This window comes from Ptychodera flava, chromosome 13 (assembly GCF_041260155.1).
Source record: "Ptychodera flava strain L36383 chromosome 13, AS_Pfla_20210202, whole genome shotgun sequence".
Lineage (NCBI taxonomy): Eukaryota > Metazoa > Hemichordata > Enteropneusta > Ptychoderidae > Ptychodera > Ptychodera flava.
Window position 1 is genome coordinate 25,397,820 of NC_091940.1, and position 25,234 is coordinate 25,423,053.

Here is a 25,234-nt window from a genome sequence, read left to right on the forward strand (position 1 = left end):
CTTTATACAACCCGTAAATGCCAGCACATGACGTCATGCTGAGGTCATACAAATGACCTAGTATAGGTTTCCATACTGCACCTATTCGTCCACACCGTTTTATGTAACTTGTGTTGCACACAATGTTAATTTCACTCTTTTTTACCATATATCGCAGAAAGAGAGTTTTCAGGGGGTCTATGCCTAACTTGGTCATTTTTGTTCCACTTCAAGTCGTTAAGAAGAGCTTGACTTGTAGTCATTCCGGTGATGTGAGTAGATACAAATGTGAAACTTTAAACAAATCATTTAATCATAATGACATAGTACGGGAGATCAACTCGGTACAATACAAAGCGATCGACACTGGACAAAACAGGGTTTTACAAATCAATCTGATCAAGGCAATATCCAACGAAACTGGATACCGGGTTTACTGAACTATCATAAAATCAAGTCGGGTGACCGTTCAACTTGCCTTTGATATTTACAAATATCCAATAATTTCACACCAAGGGTACGCGAGGAGACCAAACTATCATAGGGGTTTCCGTCCCGGCTTTAGTATGGTAACAGACATCTCGCATGACACACGACATTCACTGTGTTTAACTCCAAAACCCCTTCCCTTAACGAATGTTTGGAAATGCAAATTATGATTCGAACTTCCTCCAAACTCGATCAAAAGATACCGAGCAGTCATGTGCCAGTTTCTTTTACTGTACCGGTGTATCGTCGCCTATCATGGCTAACATTGGTTGAAAAATTGGCAAAGCAAGGGATACCGTATGATCGTCTGAAGCCGTCTTAATCCATAGTACAAGGATGGCCAAAATGCTCTATTAATCAAATATAAATGGAAAGAAAAACGTTTATTCAGTCTGCTCTTTTGAAGAGATATGAAAATTTTTTGAAGATTTTCCAAAGTTTGTCATTGATTCCGCTAGCTTCTTCGTCGTCGTCAAATGGTTTTCCAAATCCATTACTCTGTATTATTTCGTGGTATGTATCTGTTGAGAATTTTGGAACTCTCGCCCGATAAGGGTCATCAAAGTCTGTGTGAAAGAGACCAAATCTAAAACGGTACCCAGAATCCCATTCGAAATCGTCCATTAACGACCAAGTTGTGTAGCCTCGAACGTCGACCTCGTCAAGGACACACGCTGGTGAAACAAAAAAGGCAAAAAATTATAAGTAGCTGGTTAGACTTTTCAACTCGCTTTCAGGGAAGCCGTTGTGTTGAACTATTTTCTTGTACAAGGATACCGATGATTTCGGTGTTCGGGTGCGATTAGGATCATCATAGTCGACGTGGTGAAGACCGAATCTGAATTTGTAACCATCCGCCCACTCGAAGTTGTCCATCAGTGACCAACAGGTGTATCCTCGTACGGCAACACCGTCCAATTTTTGAGCTGGAATGACAAACAAGAAACTTCAAGTTTTGGCCAATTGAAAGCAAGCAAACGAGTTCAGCTTATTGGACGATCCGTTTGCAAAAACAGAAAGGCTAAAACATAGTGTTTTTGTTTATTTGGCAGCAAATTATCGATGCACATAATGGCTTTACACAAGTATCAGACTGAACCCTGGATGGCCGTGAATGTTACGAATGATCATAATTTTCAATAATACGGATTTTTTATGCATACATATTTTTTTGAAACTCCGAGTCAAGTATCTTTCTTGTACAAACACAAACTCTGCAAAACAATATTCTTCATTTTCCTTCGGACACAGCTGTCTTTTAGTAGTTTACGATTTTGCAGTATGCTTTATTGGGGGTCATGGGGGAGTTGATGCACGGGCGATTTTACGATTCAGTCTGCACACCATGAAGTTTCTGCATACTACGAAATACTGGGATGCAAAATTCAGATAACTGTAGAAAATGCTGTCTGAGAATAGACATGGCTATCCAGGGTGAGATGAGAGTGCTTGGCTTCGTAATTGGCCAAAACATGAATAATGGTGTGATCGACCACAGATGACAGAATGTTAGTTAAGAAAAGACACGGTTACCACTGGCACAGAACATCAAGATCAATTAGCGTCTTAAGGTATTGGCCTATATTGAAGAAATAAAATGTATTGTTAGTGGTTAGTGAAAGTGATAGTTAGCGGTGATGTGAATAAAATCTTAATTTTAACTTGTGCTGCTAGCAATGACATAAACTACCGAGGACAACTGCATGAAAGTAAGCTCAAATTGTGACAAGTGATTCAAATCATTGCAAAAGATGCTTATAAGTGAAAGCGTGAGTACTTAGACATGATCATAGACATTGAGTATTATTTGGTTAACATTGCACCAATAACAAAAATAGCTGCTTAAATCGCGACACACATTTACGACCTTGACGATAAAGCTGCAGTGCATGATCACTTCCCAAGTATGTTAATAAAGTGGTTGTAGTCATAGTGATGTCAATTTCACTATTATTGATAAATGTCAATTTCACTTTATTACAAAATCCCAAGCCTAAAGGAAATTGCATTCGAAATGCAAGTAAATCTGTATGACCAGATAGATATTGATCAACTGTATATATTACACACCAGGTAATTGGGGAGTGTCTCAATGAGCTAGGATGCCATTTCTCAAGTTGCCTTACCTTTCAAGACTTCATTGATATGTGCCGTAAGATATTTGCTTCTCCACGTATCTGCCAACACCAATCCCTTGTCTTCTTCAGCGATACCGTTTTCTGTGATGTAGATGGGCGGATTGCCATACTGGTCCTTCACCCACTCGAGTACTTTTCGGAGACCCCAGGGCACTGGTCGAAGCCACGGGACGTCACACTTTGGCCAGTTTTCGTCAAAGGACACTGCAACATCTTGGTCGTCGAGGTATCCAACCTTGTCACCCACCGTCTCCGCATTCGCGACGATCTGAGACGTATAATAATTCACGCCCAGGAAGTCGGCTGTGTTGCGAATTAAGCGAACTTCTTCCTCGTTGAACGATGGCAGACGTGATGACGTCAATCCCTGCTTCCGACTTTTCTTTAACACCTGTTGCTTCATGACTTCTGGGTAATCCCCGAGGAATATCGGGTGAGCGAACCACCCGGCGTGGAACTGCATGTAACGGTCGGTCGCAGCGACGTCCGCTTCACTCTCGCTGGCAGTCACTCCCCAGAAAATGACCAGAGTGATGCCAAGGACGCCGTTCTGTGTTGGGCGGTACTTGTCGTTGTATGTATGCCAGGCCTTAGCGTGAGCCTTGAGCATATTATGTGCTTCACGGTATATGGTGCTGCCCTGATGTTTGAAGCCCGGGGCGTGAAACCCTTCTTCCGTGCCCATTCTCGCCGAGATGTACGGCTCGTTCAAGGTGATCCACATCTTCACTCTGTCCCCGAACAGTTTGAAGCAGAGATCGGCGTACTCGTTGAAGTACACCGCGACGATGTCATTACTCCACCCGCCGATGTCCTGCAGAGCTTGAGGCAGGTCCCAGTGATACAGCGTCGCCATTGGTTGAATGTTGGCGGCGATCAGCGCATCTATGAGTCGCTGGTAGTAATCGACGCCAGCTTTGTTGATATTTGCCACGGTGCCGTCCGGCAGAATTCTCGACCAGGAGAACGAAAACCTGTAATGGTTGACGCTGAGATTCTTCAACATCGCCACATCCTCTTCGATTTTATGATAACTATCACAGGCGGTGTCACCGTTATGATTCTGGTACACTCGTCCAGGCTGATGACTGAATGTGTCCCAGATGCTCGGCCCTCTTCCGTCCTCGTTCCAGGCACCTTCGATTTGATAAGCTGCCGTGGCAACACCCCATGAGAAATTCTGGGGAAACTGATCGTACAGAATTCTGTCTCTGGTTGGAACTTCATGCTCCTTATAGACAAACCCACCGTAAACTTCGGGCGACGTCATTCCGAAAGCAGAGTTACCGAACAAGATAGACACCACAACCAATCCAGATACCAACACGCCAGATGCACACCTGAAGTGCAAATAAATCAGTATTAACATTTTGGTGGACAAACGGTATGCTGACGTGACTTCGTTAAATACTTTCACAGTACTCAACACCGACACTTTAAAAATACTAAAGAATTGTACTTTTTACCTTCTTAAAACTCAAAAACCGTCATTTCGCTCTCGAAATTTCGGGAAGGAATGTAGCGCCCCATGTATAAATAAACCCCTTTTCTATCGAACATTTGGCAATTCAAACTTTCTGTATTTAGATCACTTGCTGTAAACCTGGTGAATATTGAATCTCTCTCTCTCTCTCTCTCTCTCTCTCTCTCTCTCTCTCTCTCTCTCTCTCTCTCTCTCTCTGAGCTCTCTCTCTCTGAGCTCTCTCAGTGAAAATTACTCACACATCACTATAGAGAAATCTACTCTCACGATACAGGGCAAACGATTTCACACATAAAAACACATAAAAAGCAAGTTCAAGTTCAGCAGAATGATCGGCAGACGCGACACCAGGAAACACATTCCTAACATATGATGGAGACGGTGTCTGACTTTTCGCAAAAGTCTTGGTGGGACAAGATTTTCAAAAGTTCCGATGTGCTAAGCGTGAGCTTCGATCGACAATGAAGCTACATGCAGAAGCCACAGACGCCAACAGAATCCTTTTTATATAGTAGACCTAAACTCCCCAGATAACCTTCTTTCTACCTATACGCGGTTCCTCCCATCGACGCTGCACGACACGCCAACTCTCTAGTTTCTGCTTGGTTATTTATAGACATCGCGATAAATTGGAAAGCCGAAATAAGCGTACCTAATCGCCGAGCAATAAAAATTATTTACATGTGTCTACAGAGACACATTCATGATGACCCTTGGCCTGCAACAAATCTGTAAAGTTATAGAAGTACTAAAAGCCAGCTGACACCATACACATCCGCTCATCCCCTGTATAAACATTCAAAATGACGAAGTGGCCTGATTTGGACACGGTTTCGTTCGTTTAGCGTGAAAATTGATTGAATTTATCCGGATGCAACGTGGTTAATCGTCCCACCTAAAGTATACACGGTTGTAGCAGCAGAGTTATACAAGTAGCATATGATGTAATCCCTCCTTGCCATCTATCATGATACAACTCCCGTTATCGCAGCATCACCAACATTGCATTGGGCACTACCGATATGGCAAAGCTTGCCTTTGATTACTAGTATATGTCGACCATATTTCACTCACCAGGATGACATTATCAAATCTTGACATGTCAACTTCGAGAAACAACATAAGGGGAGAACCATTTGATTTCTGGGGGGGGGGGGTATGGAGGATTTTGAGAAAAAAAAATTTGTCGCCAGGTGAGATAGAAGAAAAAAAAATTGATCCTGTCATGGCCTGAGAAAAAAAAATTGTCATAACAGACAGAAGTGAAAAAAAAAATTGTCACAATGCACCAGAAATTAGCAAAATTTGGAAACCCCATTCTCATGTATTCTTTGCCGGCGCGCCGCCATAGGCGGCGCAAATGTTTTTACCACAAGTAATTCTTATGTTTTTTTCCCAGCACTTATGATATAAGCATGCACTACATAGGTCTACTTTACACCTCAGTACACTCAATGTTTTCCTTCCCTTTTCTGACCCAAGAAATCATATTTCAGGATTTCTGTTGCAATATCTCAATGGCATAGGCACTATCTAATGGGGACTTTTTGACTTCTGTAAATTGTGAAAATTTTAAAACACAAGACAGGAGTCAATAAACTAGTGTAAAAATCAATATATTATTCTCTCAATATAAATATATTAGGAAGATGTACAAGTTGACAATGAAAAATTGAGGAACAACAAATATAATGAAATACAAGGGAGGGGGTCACTAAAAATATTGAAAACTTCAGGGGGGCCTTACTCAAAATGTGGAGAGGAAGAAGGGGGCGGGGTTACTCAATTTTTTTTTTGGCGAAATAAATTGAAACACATCTCAGATACACCATTGCACACATCCATTTCTCAAAATTTTCAATGCGAGAGGAGGGCACCCCCTCTCGTGCTCTCCCTCCCTTGGCTCTTCTAACAGTTTTACTGGTAAAAGACAAATTTAAAATACCTGTCGGATTGCACTACACACTGCACCGTGGCGCACATCAATTTCTCAAAATTTTCACAGGATCTAGGACAAAACTGAACTGTTGTGAATTCATCCTTTATTATCACAGAAACATGTTCTCATTTACCTCAGTTCAATGACCATTTTGACAGTTAAACATACCATATTCATGTTTTTCATTAGAAGCTGGCAGCTGGAGAAATGACACAAGAAGGTCACAGATTTTCCGTTCCTGTATATTTATTTATCTTCAGTCTCTGGCAAACAGAACTGTTTTTCACAAATTGTATTGTCATTGTTTGGTTGTTGAATATTGTGACACAAACACTGATCATGCAAAAAACGTAAAAAAATATTGCAGTGTTCAATGTCATTTTCAAACAGTTTTACAGAGTGCAAAATAACCTGAAAGTCCTCTCAGATTGCACCATTAAACACATCAATTTCCCAAAATTTCCAATACGAGAGGGGGAAACCCCCTCTCGTTGCTCTCCCCTTGGGGTGTTCTAACAGTTTCACTTAGTAAAAAAATTAAAAAACACCTCTCAGATTGCATCAGACTGCATCATTGCACACATCAATATCTTAAACTTTGCATGCAAGATAGGGAAAAGCCCCTGTGACACTTTCCCCCTCAGCCTCTCGCATGTTCTCCCCCTGTACTTTCAAATTCTGCCCGGTCAGATATCCTAGTGAAAACTCTGTCATTCAAAATTTCTCAGTTTCAGGCCATAAATAATGACGGCTCCCTTATATACAACGCATCACAAACTTGATGACAAAGAAAAAAAAATTTGCATTGCTACTCCATTTGAAAAAAAAAAATTGATGCAGCTCTGACAGTAGAAAAAAAAAATTGCTGTCACTGTGACAGGAAAAAAAAATTTGCTCCCATACCCATTTCCTCCATACCCCCCCCCCCAAAAAAAAATCAAATGGTTCTCCCCTAACTACTGTAACGTCCAAAGACGTGATTTTTTTTTCATTTTGAGGTGTCAATCACGGTCCCCACAAAATTTTGTGGAGGGACCGTGTGTCAATTGATAGTAGAAAGCCACACAATCATCTGATTCATCTCCTACGTTGTCAGTTTTTAAAATACGCTCAACCTAGTGCACCCCTGACAAGAAAATCATATCGATGCTTTGCTTCTCGCTCCAGAGTGTATGCTGTTCAACAAATGGCCTTCATATACAATAAAACCACCTTCGGTGGGTGACAAAGAACATGTATTCAGTTATTGACTGTATTGACAACGGCTTTAACTGCACAGCGTCTCCGCCTCTACCTCCTCCATGGTCGAAGTTCAAATTGTGTGATTTACCAAAAGTTAACTACTGGAAACTGTATTCAACATGTTTGGCATGAGACGGACCTATGGGTTGAATTGTCGGCAAAACGGACTTTGAATACAGCTCCGTAGATGTTCACAAAGAGATCAGACACCTTTGACCTTGTTAGGTTTTGAGCACACAGGATAGGGTCTGAGGGACCAGCAGTACGCAGCGTGTGACGTGTAAAAATGGTTCGCGGAAGTCAAATAGAAACCCATACATACCAAATTTTCGCCATCATCTTTACCCCTGACTCAAGAGTATAGTTTTTCGGAATGCATTGCTGTACAATAATACTCTATCCATGAAGTTAAATACATGTCGTGTGAGGATTTGGTACTCAACACCAGCGTGTGTAATTGTGTGAGACTAGCGGTACAGAGCTGCGACTGTTCCAATCCAACGATTCTTGGCCCGACGCTGCCGTGTACGTGTGTCGTGTGCATGCGTGCAACGTCAACAGTCATAAACAAACTAATTTGTCGGATACGTTAATAAAATATGACGACCATTCATATTATTCTGTAAAGCTACTTACGCAGTCACAGCAGGCCAAATCGTGCCCTAAATGTTACGCCAGCTGACTGTGGTTTACTATCTGCGCATGCGTACTTAAATCGAATGCTTCACGCCTGCCATACTAACATTTTGACGCCTTCAAAATTTCCTTATATTCGATTAAACAAAATTGCGATGATATACCGCAATGATCAAATGCATTGGGTCATTTTAGTCCTATACAAGAGCGATAAAAGCACCAATCTCTCCGAGGTTCCATAAAGGCTTTGAGCACATGAGACTGTAAAGTGAATTTCTCTTTTAAAAACGGAAACCATTCTCATCGTTGCGGACAGGCGCAAACACACATCACCTCATAAATCAAAGGCTAGGTATGGTTTCGTGTAAGTCCTTATCGTTCATTGCATGGATATTGTGAAAGTTTTAGCACAGGGTCACCAGATTATAGGCTTAGAATAGAAAACACGCGAACAAATATACATACATACATACATACATACATACATACATACATACAAAAATAAACAATAAAGTCAAAACAAACAGCAAACTGAACAAAACTAAAAAATATGGGACCATTCAATGGCAAGGTGAATATAAGTACGTGTATTTAAAGTCTCATAGTTGACAAGTCTATTGTTTGTTTGTTTGTTTGTTTTTATTGTTCAATGGTATGGAAAACGACTGTTCCTCTTGTGAGGTCATATGATGAAACGTCAGCCGTTGGCAGCGGTGTAGCCTTGTTCCAGGGTGCAGTTTTAAGACGTTTGACCAAGCCTATACGCGACATTTTGTATGGACGCGATCACAACAAGTATCACCTATAATATTTCTCATACACAATGAGAACACATCGAAGTAAATACCAGTGTAGGAAGTAGTATGGTCGAAGTAATAAAATTCGTTTGTTTCGTGTAGGTTTTTTTTACTCTTCAGTGAAGAAACACAGTTTTAACTTTACCGCAGTTTTTTTTTGCATATTTTTCTGCATACAAATCTTTGTTTTCAAATTTTGTAAAATGTTTGGCTGCAGAATGTCACATTATAAGTGTAAATTGTGTAGGTGAAAAGACGTTTCCGCTTCTAGTCTCGAATGGGTGCTCATATTATACCATCTTCGCTTGCCAATGTCTCTTGTCCGGGCCGCTGGATGCTTCCCGAAAACAGAAGCGGGAAGTAGCGGACCCGTGCAAGCGGACGATGACCATTGTACGGACGGAGCAATTATAAAAACTGGAGTGAGTAATTTAACCGTGTGTATTTTGAACCGCTTACCTGCAAAGTTTTGAATTGACGCAAAACGAAGAAGTTTATCATTCTGGCCTTTATATGATCAGATTTACGTTTTTCACTTCAGTAGTTGGAGCGACACCACCGCTGGAACACTGTTTGTACGGTCGCTCATGTGTTATAGCTGCTAGGGGGCGCTGTGCACCATCCTGGTGGCATCTTGGAGAGTACAGCCAGCCTACGACAGCCACGAAAAGTTGATGGTAGCTGGTTATAGAATGACGACTAATGATCTTACATTCTGGTTGAAGCTAAATACTTTCATACGAATTGAAATGCACATCCATATCACTGAGTCGGCAAATGAAATCATAATATTTATGAGATGGCGATTATGTTTGTGTGATAGTGTAGCTTAAACCTTTAGTATTGTGTTCGAGTGAAGCAACACATGCATGTTTGAAATAATAGCATTTTTAATAGTAACACAGTGTTTGAACAAAACAAAAGGAAATTCAAGCATGCGATATAAGCTGTGACTTTTTTAAGTGCATCGCAAACATTTCAGGTGAAATAAGACAAACAAAGCCAGTGCACGAGCAATGTACAGTCACCTTGCGTGCATCAGACCACGGATGTACATCCATGATCAGACGTACACGGAACAATACTGTATAGGCCTATAGCATAACTGGTATGATAGAAGAAGTCTGACCACCATGTTTGAGGTGCATTGATAGTAGCATTCAAAATAGTCGATTCAGACTTCATATCATTTCGACTGTGTCTATATTCTTCGAAGATCTCAACATTTATGATGGTAGAAGCATCTCTTTCATCATGTACAGGCAGACATGACAACCATAATTAAATTCGAGAAGCCTTACGTTCGTCTTCGGTGATCTTCGATACACTATATCTGCGAAAATGATGGATTGTTATTTAATACAGCGATCAGCTCTTTCTGACAGTATCACAACGCTGCATAATTATCAGTTAATTCTGGAATGATATGCGTACTACGATTCGCTAGCAGAGCACTCGTGAGTGCGGCATTTCCTGTTTTATTTGTCAATTATCGATGTCTAAAAAGAATGAAATGAGAGCTATACCAAGCAAGTTGTGCGTTACAGTGCCTCCCGCAAGCTGTCTGAACAGTGAAAATATGAAGTTATAATAGATTATGCGATATGTCTTTGCCATGACCTTGCCTGCCAATGACCCGGTGAGCATTCGTGACCATGTGCACGTAGACGGTGCATACATTAACCAACATTGAAGTAATGTGACCGAGCAGCGGGACGGGTCGTTCACCTGACCGAGTGACCCAAATAGGATTCGATGACCGTTGAAATTATCGGCCACAATAATCCTCTCGGGAAACTACTTCTTCCGGCAACCAGGAACATTTTCCATGATTTAGGATGGCTTAAAGTACACTTGCCATCGGGCTGCGTTCACAAACACCTGGAGAAGGGGAGGAGACTGAAGGGCGAGTTGATTGGAAGTATCATACGCCGACATTGAACAAAAAGTCAATCAAAAATGAAGTTCGACGAAAAAATAGCAGTTATGTATGTATTGTAAACACAACAGTTCCCTTTTCACACCCATAAAGGTTTAATAGAATATATCAATTGACTATTTCAGCCTCTCTCTGTCGACAAACGCCGTTGCTTGTTTATTGAGAGCAATACAAACATAGGGATCCAGATTACGGTGATCCTCTCGTCAGTGCAGAATGTTCGGGAATTTATGCTCAGAGTCTACGCCGAATAATGGGCAGCATTCTACAGTACAGACATGAAAGTGGACTTTGTACACGTCTGTGAATAAAGTTATTCGGTGAATGTGATGTTGCAGGGGTTGTCGCGATGTAATGGAGTTATCATGAGATTCAAGCTGGAACTAATACTGATCGGGTTCAAACCAAACCAAACACATGCGAAGATGCCACGCTTTCCCATACAGCTCTGTGAAGACCACAAACGTCTCACATAAAAAAATAACACATGAGCAGCAAATCGCTAAGATAACTTGATTTTACAAAATGTTGAATTAAGTACACCAAGAAGTATACCAAGGTGTGCCAGACTGGTGAACACCTGTTAGTTTTGACAGACCAAGTGGGGCTCGGTAAGGAGAATTAACAATATGTCAGTGTTTCCGGTAACACAACCTTTTCTAGAAAAACCCGCCGACCTTAGACATTTTCACTTTCAAGAAAGTAAATTTTCTAACCTTTCTCGTATTTTACGGATCTCAGCAAACAAACAGAAAATTAAAAAAATCTCTGACCTACGTATCCTAGTTTCCGGAGGCATGTTAGCAGAAACACATTTTTTTTTATTTGACAACGTCACTTAGCTTTCTATACATCCACTCTGGGCGACAGTGTAACTTCATTTGGAATAGTTTGCGCACATTGACTGGTATTTTGTGAGATATTGGCTGAATACAGCTGAATAAGCTGAATTCCCCTTTGGCCAGATTTACAAAGTCTAACAAGGTATAAAGAATAAATCAATCAATCGATCGATCGATCAATAATATTTATAACGCTCCAAACTCGATAATCAATGTTGTTCTCAAAGGTGCGGTTGAGTAAGTGTACATTGCATACCTTGGCAAACAAGTTAGTCTTTAATTTATGCTTGAAGCTGATTACAGTGGATGTTTGTCAAATATCACATGGTAAAGAATTCCAAAGTCATGGAGCCACAGATGAGAAAGATCTTCGTCAATATGTTTTCAGTCTATGCTGAGGTACACAATAATTTTTTGATGTGGAGCGCAATGCATGATCTGGTTTGCAGAGCTTAATCAAATCTTGAATTTAGGCTGCAGTTTGGCAATTGAGGGTCTTGTAAGAAACATGTGGTTTTTGTGACTCGACAACGGGCAAAATGTTATTAAGACGACGTGGTTAGTGAGTTCATTATAAAAGCCGCCAGCCACATTAAATGACTAGTCTAGACTGGTTACTTTTCAGAGCAGTTTCGCCTTCTGTAAGTTACATAACCGTAATATCTAGTCTAAAATGCAGCCATTGTTTTTGCGTTCTGCAAACCTCTGCTATACAATACAATCAGACGGAAGTAAATTTTATATTCTGTTTTCAGTCTTTTACGTTTTGTGTATGTTATTATAGTGGCAAACGTCATACTCCAGATAATTGAATATATCTATTTTTATTGAAACATTATATCGTTTAACACTTTGAGAAAGGAATGTTCATGTATGATGAGAAGGAAATAAAAAAAATTCTATATGAACTGCCACAAACGGAACATCACCCTCATGATAAGTTGAAACCACCAATACAAATTAATGTATCAACAATGACAAGCACAGCGTGGTTTCTTCTTGAGTAGGTTTGAAGAAAAAGCACAATGGTCATGTTGTGAACATGGCTTTAGAAAAAATAGCTGCCCTAATAGGGTCTAAAATCCCCCCCCTCCCCCGTCAATGTACCACAATGGGAAATGCTCAAATGGCAGAAACGGCGAGGATGAGTCGTCCTGCCGTTGCAACTACTGGTCAGATACTAGGCCTACAATTTCATGATCTATAGTATTTTGATTCTGATTTACGTTGAAGCAAGTATGACTAGCAATTCAAGACAGCACCTGCAGTGCTTAATTATTTTTTGTCGAGTACAAGTACCTTACATTCCGTCAGCCCATCTATAAAGTCTGGAATTCAGGTTCACTTCGTCATCATAGCAGAAACTAGAATTATTGTTCATAATTCCACGCACAGGAAGGAAGCTGGAAGCGGGGTACTTGAAATTTTTGCGAGTTGTCTGGGGTAAATTTTAAAAATCAGTAAAATTCATACTAGATTCTCGCCCCTCTTGAGCTGTTTATGAACGCAGCCTTAGAGAGCGCAGGTCTCATTGGTGCGCATGTCCAAGAGAAAACATATTAACACAGCATTTTACAACTTATTTTATGTATTTATTTATTTATTTATTTTTGCTTTTATTTGTTTGTTTGTATGTCAATGTCAAGTGTCAATGTTGCAAAATTTCGCACTTTTCGCATTATCCTAGACTTACGTAGCTTCGTGTTTTAATCTTTTCTAGAACCATGATAAACCCTTGTAGTCTAAGAGTCTATGCTAGAACAAAGTAACTGCCCCTTCTGCCATCTTGATGAGGGATGACATCTTTGCATCGAGTTGCTGTCGCCCTGTCTGCTCAATATTTGTATAAATACCGTTCAGCTGCGAATTCAAATTGCTCGAAATTCAAGCGTCGTGCACGCGTTTTAGACGTTTCATTTGAAATGAAATTGAGGACGAATATTGCACTGGACCGTAACCTTATTATCGCATCCTTAAAACTGAATAGGTCGCCTATATTAAACGTAGTTGACAGTTTTGAAGGAATTGCGGAACCAGTATTCTGACATAATATGATTCAGCACTCCTACAATTTTACAGTAACATCATTGTAACATGTGGCACAAAACACACTGAACCGCCTTCAAATTGGTCCGTCCTATATACACAGCACCAGCCCTGGAAATGCATAGTAAATTACTGCTTCTTATTGTATGCTTTCAAGGTTCGCTGGGCTGCACAGTTTTGCGCAAATAGCCGATAGAAAAGTTCAATGAATCATTCCAAGAACTCTCATCAATCAAACAGATCTGGGGAAATTGTTTGCTTTTCATCTTAGGATTGTGGACTGCAATCCAGTGTAGAGCTAACTTCACTTACTTGCATATGGGAACTTGTCTGCCAAGAAGGTGCTATAATCTTCACCCCTATAAAATGTGCCAATGTGGAAAACTGCAAATTTTTGAATCATCGCGTTTGGATTTTAAACTGTTAATTCTATGCCCTTCGTTTTATCAACAATTGGCTTTCCATCCGCTCTCAAGTGTAAAAACAATAACAACAAAACGTAATGAAGTAGAAATGTCATAAACGTTATGAGACAAAAACATAAAGTGAAGCGTGACCTTCTCATGTCCTTTATCGCGTATTTAGCGATTAATTCCCACTTCTGTTTGAGCTTCTATTTTTTGTGTTTTGTCTTTCATAATTCCCTTTTTCATTTTTTTCACAATATACATTAATAGATGCAATACCTAAAGAGACTGGTTTATTTTCCCTCCTTAATGATTACAAAGTTGAGTTTGTTCTGAAAATAACTTGCTTTTCCCCTCCGAAAAGTTGTCATCATCATCATCATCATCATCATCATCATCATCATCACGGGCAAAACCCTTCCAAATTTATCTAGAGTTTGGGAAATAAAAGCGTTTCCGCCAATCACCGTGAGTGATATTGTGTATTTCATTCAGACGCACGCATTTTCTCGTCTATCCGTTTACGATGCCCGAGGCCACGTAAGGACTTTGGATACAGACCGGTGATGCTGGCAAGCAATTTGAAACGAAGTAGTCTTTAGGATATCGGAATTACTTGCTTGAATCGTTATCTCATATTGTCGGCATTTGTAAACCAGTTTACATATTTACTTGATCCACAGACAGTAAGATTCTTCAACTCTACTGTCTGTGCTTGACCATGACTGAACGTTGGGCGACAAATTAACATTTTGAAATGCTCTCACACGATTGCCTGGATAACTCGTTCGATCACTCACTCAATGCATGACATCCAGAGCTGACCCTCGCGTGAACTCACTTGCTTCGATATATTATGCATGTGTTTTTCTCTCAACACAAGCCTCACACGGTAGGTTTGCCCCGGCATCTCTACCGCATCAACAACAGCTGATCGCATTGCAGCTGCACGGAGCGAATGGAGGGCCATGCTTGGAGATTTCTGGGTGCATCGGCAGCCGGCAGCGAGAAGACAGGACTGAGAGCTGAAGACGCGGGTTACAAATGTCCGTATGCCAAGCGCTGTGTGGCCGCCGACGATTGAAAGATGGATTGCACGGCGCTCGGATGCCTGAAAACCGTTGTGAGTGCTTTCGCCAGCCAGTGGACGTCCCATCATCACCACCCGGTAGCGAGGCCACAAATCAAGTACTCACCGCTTATTACAACGTATGCTCTACGTGCACGGGGTCCGTTAAAACCGATCCTCACCCAGCCAACCAGCGCTCAAATTAACATCAAACAGCTGGTCGAATCATCGCTGCCTGCCAACAACGCAAGTCCACGTACATTCAAGAAATCTTCACTCACACGACGGAAAAAGCCGCGAAGCAAAAATTTAAAGGTACACTTCGCGGAGCAAGCTCCCGAGCAAAAATATGTGGTAGCTTGCTTTCCACAGCCTATTGTCGACGAGGTTTACCTGCAAAATCTACACAACCAGAAAGTGAGTTTGGAAAAGGTGGCGATTTCAGACTTCACGATTTTAGGCACCGTTAGGGTGGCAAATATCGCCTACGAGAAAATAGTGAAGGTCCGGTTCACGGCAAACCACTGGAAAAACCATTACGACATCAGCGCTTGCTACGTCCAGGGGTCCTGCGACGGCGGGACCGACAGGTTTGCCTTCGGGATAACACCCCCAAGGTTCTTCACGATAGGAGACCAAATTGAACTGGCTATCTATTATGAAGTCAGCGGCCAGACTTACTGGGACAACAATGGCACAAACAATTACATGTTTGAATGCATTACCAAGACGCCGCGTCCCACTGCCAAGGATACGCTGTGGACGCACTTTCTGTAGACAGGACAACAACTGAGGGAGAATTATCCTTGTACGTTCAGGTATGTGATAAAGATTTCCTCGGAAGAATTGGAGGGGCAACGGAAGGAAACTTGGGAAAAAATGGGAGGGCGGAATGGAGGGAAAGATTACTTTCTTGGAAAGGGTACACTCTGTGAAGGGGCGGATTGGTAGTTAACCATTCATAGGGGTAGGGCGATGAGATGTTATGGCTGAAACAAGTCAAAAAGTTAACCGGAACTGTCTCGAAGGCATTGAACCAGAGTGCAAAATATAACGGGCCTTGTAATTGAATTTTGCAAAAGGAGCGATATTTGTCTGTGTTATAGGCTCTGAAATTTTGTTGGTGAAATCAACTACATCTCAAGTAAACCTCAATTTTACATGTAGCTGAATGGAGGTCGTATCACACCAGGCGGGAGGAACCCAAAGTCAAAAGTTCATGAAAGCTAATTAGTTTCAAAGCTTGTTTATCCATTTGTTTGGTTAAATTTGTTTATTATAACAACTCATTTTTCATTCAGTCATTTTAAACAGAAAGAGTACTACGGCGGGTTATTTTGTGAAATACTTTTAAACGTGCCCTACAAAATGTTCTAAATCAGGTTAATCGAACGTGATGTAATCTCACACTGGATCGTTATGTTAATCGAATTTAAGGCTGCATTTGTACACACCACGTATCGTCACCAGTGTTCTGTTGGACAGTATGGCTCGCCAAATTTCATCCGGAGTTTAATCGAGTGATTTAGCGACATTTGTAAGCTTATCATCAACACGCAAGCGGATGCAACGGCCCAAATAGCATAGCTATATGCGTGTAAAAATGTCTGATATCATCTATGCCACAGACAACGCTGAGGTGGATTTCACGTATAATTCTATTACATGTATTACGTATATGGATAAATCATATATTTATCAGATGTAATGGCTTGATAGCATACGATTTGAATAATGAAGCAGATATTGCCACAAATCATGCGTTGTTATGGCAGGTACTACTATTTGGCAGATATCTCATGTTGCCATGACAACACATGATATCATAAATGACGCTAGGCAGATATCATGCATACTTGGAATGAAATATGTTGCATAATCATAATTAACGTGGTCAATGTCATCAATATTGGTATAGATTGTACGATGCAGTATCGCATAAAGCATGTTATGTTGTGTCAAATATATGATTTCAATGCAAAGAAAAAAAGAGTGTTTCATATGTTACTGACACTGTTTTGCATGTACAACCTTGCACCATTTTTTGTCTTATTTTTTAGCAAATCATCTCTAACATAGCAATATGTACATTTCTTGGAAACATAGCAATATGTACATTTCTTGCAAACATAGCAATATGTACATTTCTTGCAAACATAACAATATGTACATTTCTTGCAAACATAGCAATATGTACATATCTTGATGTGAATGAGTACGGTTGCCCAATACACACGTGTTATTTGCATTAGGAAATCCTCCACGTGACTCATAACTTGCAGATATATCACGTCAAATGTTTGCATTAAATATCTCCCAAAGGCGCATATTACAAACAAAGGACTTTGTGTCAAGGAGATATGTCGGCCATTCTGTTATTCTTTTCTTTGCACGATTAAAAAGGCGAAAAGGCAATCACAACGGCTACATATCATTCTCACTTGCATGCAGGATGAATACCGTGGATTTTTATGGCAGTCGATTTCAGTAAGAGATACATCCAATAAAATCTCGAGATCGCAGACTTTTTTCATAACGGTTTTCGCACGTGCTCCAGTGAAGTGCCTAAATATCATACGATGGCGATTACCAGATGATAAACGAGTTTGTTTTCCATAGACACGTTCTTGACGAACGATGCTCCAAATTCCGCAGAAGGCGCAAAACCGAAAGTTCTGTCAGACGACACATTAAGGTAGTTCGCGCCTCAAAAACGAAAGACTTAAACTTTTGCTCAAACTTTCTTCAAGCTAATTTTCAGCCAACAAAACTTTCAAACTTTCAAAGTCAAGAGTAAAAATAGGGGGGTCACCTGGCAATTTTTGGTACTAGAGACACAAATTACCCAATATTTACCGATATTTGAAATTCAAAATGGCCGCCATCCCTGTGTTATCTCTACGGGGGAAATAAAATTCCCGAGTTACACAAAACTATTCCGGTGAATAGTTTATTTACTTCGTGAGATACAAAATGAGCCCCCACAAGTGGTAGGCCAAAAGGAATTTTGTAAAAGTTTGAGAGTCCGAATTTCTGTCCCCGAGACGCGAACGATTCATGGCACGCAGAACAGTGAAGGTGAAATGTGTAACGTGAACAAACTGTAGCGTGTGTAGAACAGCAGAACAGACTACAGAAATTATGTGGTCTCTGCGGATGTCCTTATTCGTAAAATTTGACTGCAGACTCATACTTTGTCAACAATAACCTTGCAGTTTATATTAGTCGTTCAGGGGAGAAGGGAATATATGTTCACTTGTTTTCTTGAATAATTAAAAAAAATATCATCACTAGGTTCAATTGTTGTTCCTAAATCACTAGTCCCAGTGAATGTGGTTGAAAGTTCAGTGACTTTTGCCATAGGGATACACAAGGGTACTTTCTCGACTAACTGCTTTCCGAATATAGTAAGAATTCTCAGCGAACAGCGGAAAAGAATTGACAAAAACTGCAATGTAAATGCCTATCCGACCTCGTTTCCATTGATACTGTTACAGTAATACAAGCTTGTATGCCGCAGATTGAAAACTTGTGGTTCTTAAATATTCCTCCAATCGATATAATCGTCTAATCTTTCACAGTATATCGATGGCAGTAGTATAGGCATACACGGGTGCTATACTGCATGTATCCCTATCACCATAAAATATTGCAGCAGCGTGAATGATCTTCATCTTCCACAAATTCGACAACACACAGACAGATTTTACTTTAGCCATTTCGAGTAAGCGCATTGAAATGAATATTCCGCATTACAAAGACCAAGGAACTACAATCTGCGCGTGGAGAGGGGGAAAGAAGGAAGACGTGGGCCTCACAGCTGCAACAGTCTCCATGGAGTCGTGTCACCTGTCAATGGAATGACCTTTGACCGCCAATTACTCGCATTCTCTCATACAATCATGGACCGTTTGCATGATACAATGCAGATAAATCACGTGGGTGTCGCAACGTCAGTTGTTGACGATTTCTAAACGCTTTACCGAAGTCCAGTGAATCTTTTGCAGATACTTGATCCTTTTACTGAGGATGTATCCCGAATTATTTCTCCATTGTCCGTAATGGTAGGGGGAAAATAACATGGTTCGGACCTGGAAAGCAACGTTTCCCGCGAGTTTCATTAATTTTACCCACTTGACACAACCCTAATGCGTCGTTTCATTTTGGGATCAGCATTTGAGAAGGGATGGTTTCAACCTCTAAAATTCCAAAGAAGGAGCGCCAAAATCGAGGTCATAGAAGGTCATCGAGGTCCTTTCCTTATTGCGTCGGTAACGGGATATGCATCAAATATATTAATTGTGGATTGGACAAACCTATAGTTTCAATTTTAGGGGCGGGCATATGAATCCAAAATACTTCCTCTTCAGACTTCTATGCGAACGATTTTTGTTGAAGAAATTATTTGTAGTGAAACCGGGATCAATATCCGAACAGATTAGATTTCAAGGATATATGTGGCGGAATGGCGTATCTATCATATATATCGCTATCGATGTTGTCTGCGGACGTGTGATTGGTGAAATTGCCAGGTTACATTTAAGACTTGGATATCTCCTTCATAAAAACCTGTCACAAAAACGTGGAGGTTTTCAACGCAGGCAAGTAAACAAAGATGACAAGGGAGAATACAGCATACAAATGAAAAAGATGCTATATAGTTCAGCCTTTCTTTCACTGTTGGTTTCCATGGTCACAGAGGCTAAATGAAATTTATCTCAAAATCAGGAAGATGATCTTTCAGGTAATGTAGAGTACATCTTTGGGGCCAGACACTGTAAGTCTTACAATTCTTTGCTGTTCTGCAGTATTTGGAAGTAATTTTGAAACTGACAGAGAAACTTAACCTTTCACTCGCGTGTTCCGTGAAAATCGAACATATTTTCGGAAGTGGTAAAGCAAAGGAGAGCGTCAACTGTTAGTAAATTTGCAGACTTTTTTCTCTTCAGTTTCAAATATTTGCACGTCATTTTGACTCCTTCTTTTTATTTTTGATTGTGAAAGAGAAAAGTTCTAAAGTTTCCTTTCGCAAGTTATCATAGATTCAATGGAAGAGTATAACCTAAGAAATGTTATGTTAATATTATAAGTAGGTATATTAAATATAGACTTTTGTCAAAATATAATTCATTTACTCATTCGGTAATTTTTCAAGTATTACAGAACAGAAAGGAAGTTGAATTGAACCCAGAAAAAAGTATCAAAGCAAATACACTAATAGTGTTCATATTTCATAAGTGATATAAATATTATATTTCTTGGACTTTTCACGCCTAATGAACTTGTGAGTTGTGAGCAAAAGTTTAAACTTCATTTTCAAGTGTCGCATTTCTGTGCTGGGTCGATAAATTTACTTCCTTTTGACAATTAAGCTCCCTGAGTTTCATGACAATGACAATAGCAGAGGTGGGTTCTCTAACGATTCCCAATGTCATCATATCTGAAAGAGACACACATTAACCGTCTCATTGCACAACGAGCTCGCGTTCTTCAAGGTCAGTCACCTGACACCCAGGGTCAATGGGTCAAGCAAGACACGAGCATCAACAAAGGTTGACGTTTGCTATGATTTTGTACGTGAATGCGCCTTGCGCAATGTAGTAGTGCGTTGCAAATAATGTTCACCATTTTGTAGTCCCAATTTCATCACCAAACTATCTTTTCGAAAAAAGACACGATTTCATGCCATATGGCAACAACGAGATTCAGGTTCAAAAGATAAAACATGCCTTCACTTTCACAGATGTGCTACAATTACCAAATTCACAAACAGATCAGATTTTAATATAGTGCAGTATATATGCGTTGCGTCTAACTGCTGTAAACTATCGTGTATATAGGGTTGTCAGGATTGAAAAGTGTATTTTGTGTTTAGACAGACAGGGCCAAGATGTGCATTCCATTGGGGTTAGCCTAAATACATGTAAATACCCTGTTGATAACGTATACAGTAATGATCCTGCTGCCCTGCATATTCTGGACCATGGGGTTAGACTATGGCGTGGGGTTAGACCACAAGATGTATATCTCTAGTTACGTGCCGACACCATCGTCGGTATCAGTCGACGCTTTACTCTATCAACATCCATGTAAACATGTTACGGTGGATATTCACGTACCACTCAGGAAACACACTGGATCCCCTCCCCTCCTCGGCATTCCTCGGTCCTAACGACTTGTTACTGTACGTGTTCACTAAGACTGAACTCATGTAGAGGTGACTAACCTCAGACTAGACCCATCACGGTCCTTGGACAATCATATAAAATCGACCGTCCAAATCATAATAGCCAATTGGTGACCAATATAAATGCCATCACAAAATCAGACAAAATTAGTGTTATTGTAATTACTTTAATGATTGCCCACGCACCCACTACAAAACCGTTAAAAACTGACATCGAAGAAAGATAGAACCTTACCTTTGTATGGCGGGCCAGCAAGAGACCAACATATACATAAACCAAACGACTGTCCTTCTCTATATCAGCTGTATATACCAGCTGCCTTTCCTGCACTAGTGTGCTCCATCGATAACACACAGACGTTATCTTTCTTTTGATATAGATTTGAGGAATGCCGAGAAAAACAGCACGTTCAAATAATTTGCGCCCGTTTACGGTATTCCGTTTGTTTACATTGTCGCTAAAAACTGGTTCAGGCCGACGTATTACGCATGTAACGGACAACCCAAGTTCAGACGAAAATAGCCACTGAGCACTACGTCACCGATTATGTTTACGCCGAATGTAGGTCATGACGTCACGGGATCCGCTTTTAGCCGGCGCGGGCTATCTCTATTTTTTTGAGGTCATGTTTTCCTGAGGTCATAATGACACAGAGTCTGATCATAAACTATAAACCGTCAGGCGAGATTTTCTTTCCGTCTAAGAGAATTTAAATTCCATATGTGGCTCTTTTGTTGAAAATATAATAAATTTATCGAAAATTTTGCAAAAGTTACAAAGTTTAAAATAATTGTCGCGGGCCATAGCATTATAACTCATGAGAGCTATGTCGACGTCACGCACACCGTCTCGACTATAATATCTTATCGTTACTGGATTTAGTTTCGGTTTCAACCGAAAGGTCACGACGTCGACTGCCGCGGCAGGTCAGCAGATTAATTTTCATGGATCGATATTGTTGTCACTCTCGCTATTTTCCTGCATCCGAGTCAAAACAAACCGATGCTATTCGGAAAGCTTTTTAGCCTAGCTTAAAATAAAATGTTCGATGTCGTGACAGTTTTCACTTCACATGGAAAACTATCGCCAGACAGCACTCTTTGATTAATCTTACTTTTATAATCATTTTAAGCGAGTAAAGATGTCTGGTCGTTATATTAAGATAGGAGCCTTTGAGATTGACGTAATATAGGCCAGCTAAAAATGATTACCTAAAAAATGTTTTGTCATTCTTTAATCGATCCCCACTCTGATACTTGACGGCGGTGATTGAGTGTTTCTACTGTCGCCCGGAAAGATCCAGAATTTTAGAACGTGTAAACAGCGAACGTCACAAAGTAAACACAAACTAGACAGGTCTGGTTTGCAAGTACAGTGACCCAGTATCTGTATGGGGTAAAGATAAAATGGTGACCTTGGGGGAACCCTACTCTGACGTATTCAGTCACATGACCTCGTTGTTATGATGCCGCGGGCTATTCCATTGCAACGATTCGCGAATGTTCTATCGGAACGATGAATGAAATTCACTTTCCATCGTCTGCGGTGTGGTCAATAAGCATATTTTTGAGTAGTTTTATTTACCCACCTATTTTTTAAACATGAATGCGGCAGTTTTGTAACAGCTCCTTGCTCTACCTGTTGGAAATCAACGATGGTATCGCAGTATCTTGGCTCGGTATCGCGGTCGGTACGCATACGTTGGCCGCGTTTCCCAGTGTGTCACATGACTAACGTGAGCTGTTTACATGAATGAAACCCGTGTTGTTTACGGCACGTAATCATCGTAGACTACATTCCCTGACGTACACCGCTCCAGGTAGATATGCTTGTGTGGATCTGCCGGTAACTTGCCATTTTGCTGTGTGAACGTGAACGAGTGCGCTGCATATGTACGCCGCTGCTATTATTCGTCTGACAAAACCGAACGAGCCGGTATATACCGTCACCGAAGATGTCTGGTGGAGAGCACGGTCCGCTAAAACTGTACCCCGACTGGCAAGTAGTGGCCCTCGATACTCGAGAAACTGACTCAAAGACAGAGGCAGAATGCACCCCATCAACACGTGAGCGAAGGCCGTCCGGCGGGTGCCTTAGAAGCTCTAGCCACTCTCCTCCTCGGTCACCCGGCGAGAAAAAACAGGTTCGGTTTGCAGACACGATGGGCTACGATCTGGTTGACGCTGTACACACTGTGTTGAGATCCGATTCAGACAAAACCGAAGCGTCTTCTCTGCTACAATCGAGAGGCATTATCCCTAAACAATTGGACAACGAGTATCGTTACCTAGCCGCCTGCTTCCCGCATCCAGGGGTGGCACCGGGTTTCTTATCGAGAGTTCATCAACAGAAGGTTTGCCTTGAAAACGCAGTGGTTCCCGATCTGAACGTTCTTGGGACTGTCAGGGTGGCTAATATCGGCTACGAAAAGGTGGTGAAAGTGCGCTTTACTGTCGACGAGTGGAAAACATTCTACGATATCCCAGCCAGTTACGTGCAAAATTCATGTGATGGATCCACTGACCGGTTTTCGTTCGGGCTGTCGTTGCCGCAGAACATTGGGGTCGGCTGCCGACTGGAGTTCGCCATCTGTTATAAGGTGAACGAATCCGTGTACTGGGACAACAATCTCGGCAAGAACTACATAGTCGTCTGCTACGCTAAGACAAACAACGCTAGCGACGGCAGCAACGGTGAGAAATGGTGGCATCATTTTGTGTGAAAAATAAAGACAGGGCTACATGGTAAGTACGTCGCTTTCTTCAACTTTGAAATATTACACGAGCAACAACGCACGTGAGGGTCCCAGTCAATGAGTCGAGTTAGCATTGCTATGATTGGTTGAAAGACTGACCTGACCTGCAGATAATACCGGTAGTGTCAAACATTTAATGTCGTTGCATTCCTCGCCAATTTGAATTTCCAAATTAATGCATGTTTATCAGAACCATATAGTCCGTGGGCTAGAGGGGTCTACGTGCACCCCCCCCCCCACAGGATAACAAACCTGTATTTTTCAGAACCCTTGGGATCCCTAGAATACGAAATGGAATTTTAACAGAAAAAATATAGGGACGCAATAGCTGTTATGGTCATGTTTTGAAGGGTACCGCAAAATCACGATTTTCCAAGCCAAATGCATTTTCGTCAAACCTGTCTTCTTGTAAGTCATGTGCTGAGCTCATTTTTCAACATAACCTCACTTGTTTGGTATCATTAGAAAGAGAATTTATTCTTCTTTAAGATGACATATTGCACTATGCAATATCTTCTACAGTTTTTGTCAAATATTAACAAAACTTACCCCTTACCCCAAAATTTAACATTGCAAATTACAGTAAAACTCAAATTCTACCAATTTTTTAGCTAGGCATAATAAAAATGCAATGCTTTGTCTGAAATCTGTTTTATTTGATACAGGGACATGTCAGAAATATGAAATAGACTTTTAACAGAAAAAATATTGGGAATCTACAGCTGTAACAGTCATATTTTGAAGGGTACCGCAAAATCACAGTGTAGCAGATTTGCATGCATTTTTGTTAAATTTGTCTTCTTATAAGTTATCTGCTGAGCTTGTTTTTGAATATAACCTGACTTGTTAGGTATCATTAGAAAGATAATTTACTAATCTTTAGAATGACATATTGTAACATGCAATATCTTCTATAGTTTTCATGATATATAACCAAAACTTACCCCATACCCCAAAGTTTACATTGGAAATTTCAGTCATAGCTAAAACCAAATTCTACAATTTTTTTAGCTTGACACAAAAAATCTGGCCGTTTTTGCTATTAAATCTATTTTATTTGGTACAGGGACATGTCAGAAATATGAAATAGACTTTTAACAGAAAAAATATTTGGAATCTACAGCTGTAACAGTCATATTTTGAAGGGTACCGCAAAATCACAGTGTTGCAGATTTGCATGCATTTTTGTTAAATTTGTCTTCTTATAAGTTATCTGCTGAGCTTGTTTTTGAATATAACCTGGCTTGTTAGGTATCATTAGAAAGATAATTTACTAATCATTAGA

General features: G+C 40.6%; 2 protein-coding genes across 11 annotated transcripts; one reads left to right on the top strand and one right to left on the bottom strand.

The window, feature by feature from the left end:
- Positions 1-268: 268 nt before the first annotated feature.
- Positions 269-23,964, bottom strand: LOC139147949 (cytosolic beta-glucosidase-like). 10 transcript variants are annotated; one of them, XM_070719204.1, is made up of 5 exons: positions 21,429-21,755; positions 10,005-10,036; positions 9,163-9,355; positions 2,595-3,946; positions 269-1,394 (listed from the first exon to the last, which is right to left on the bottom strand). In XM_070719204.1, the coding sequence occupies exons 4-5, from the start codon at positions 3,874-3,876 to the stop codon at positions 1,168-1,170; spliced, it is 1,509 nt and encodes a 502-aa protein (XP_070575305.1). In that variant the 5' UTR covers positions 3,877-3,946; positions 9,163-9,355; positions 10,005-10,036; positions 21,429-21,755; the 3' UTR covers positions 269-1,167. The 10 variants fall into 10 exon arrangements, with proteins under 10 accessions (XP_070575305.1, XP_070575300.1, XP_070575304.1 ...); XM_070719199.1 differs by lacking the exon at positions 10,005-10,036 and having other exon boundaries at positions 269-1,142; positions 21,429-21,739; XM_070719203.1 differs by lacking the exon at positions 10,005-10,036 and having other exon boundaries at positions 21,429-21,714.
- Positions 23,149-23,916, top strand: LOC139148527 (glycogen-binding subunit 76A-like). The gene has a single exon (XM_070720017.1). It carries the CDS (start codon positions 23,149-23,151, stop codon positions 23,914-23,916), a length of 768 nt encoding a protein of 255 aa, XP_070576118.1.
- Positions 23,965-25,234: the final 1,270 nt, after the last annotated feature.

Excerpts from the sequence above, each read along its gene's own strand:
- LOC139147949 (XM_070719195.1), bottom strand. The coding sequence starts at position 21,466 with ATGTATATGTTGGTCTCTTGCTGGCCCGCCATACAAAG. Across the intron at positions 3,947-21,428 it reads TGCTGGCCCGCCATACAAAG|GTGTGCATCTGGCGTGTTGG; the intron begins GTAAGGTTCTAT and ends TTTGCACTTCAG. Across the intron at positions 1,143-2,594 it reads TATCAATGAAGTCTTGAAAG|CGTGTGTCCTTGACGAGGTC; the intron begins GTAAGGCAACTT and ends TTGTTTCACCAG.
- LOC139148527 (XM_070720017.1), top strand. The coding sequence starts at position 23,149 with ATGTCTGGTGGAGAGCACGGTCCGCTAAAACTGTACCCCGACTGGCAA.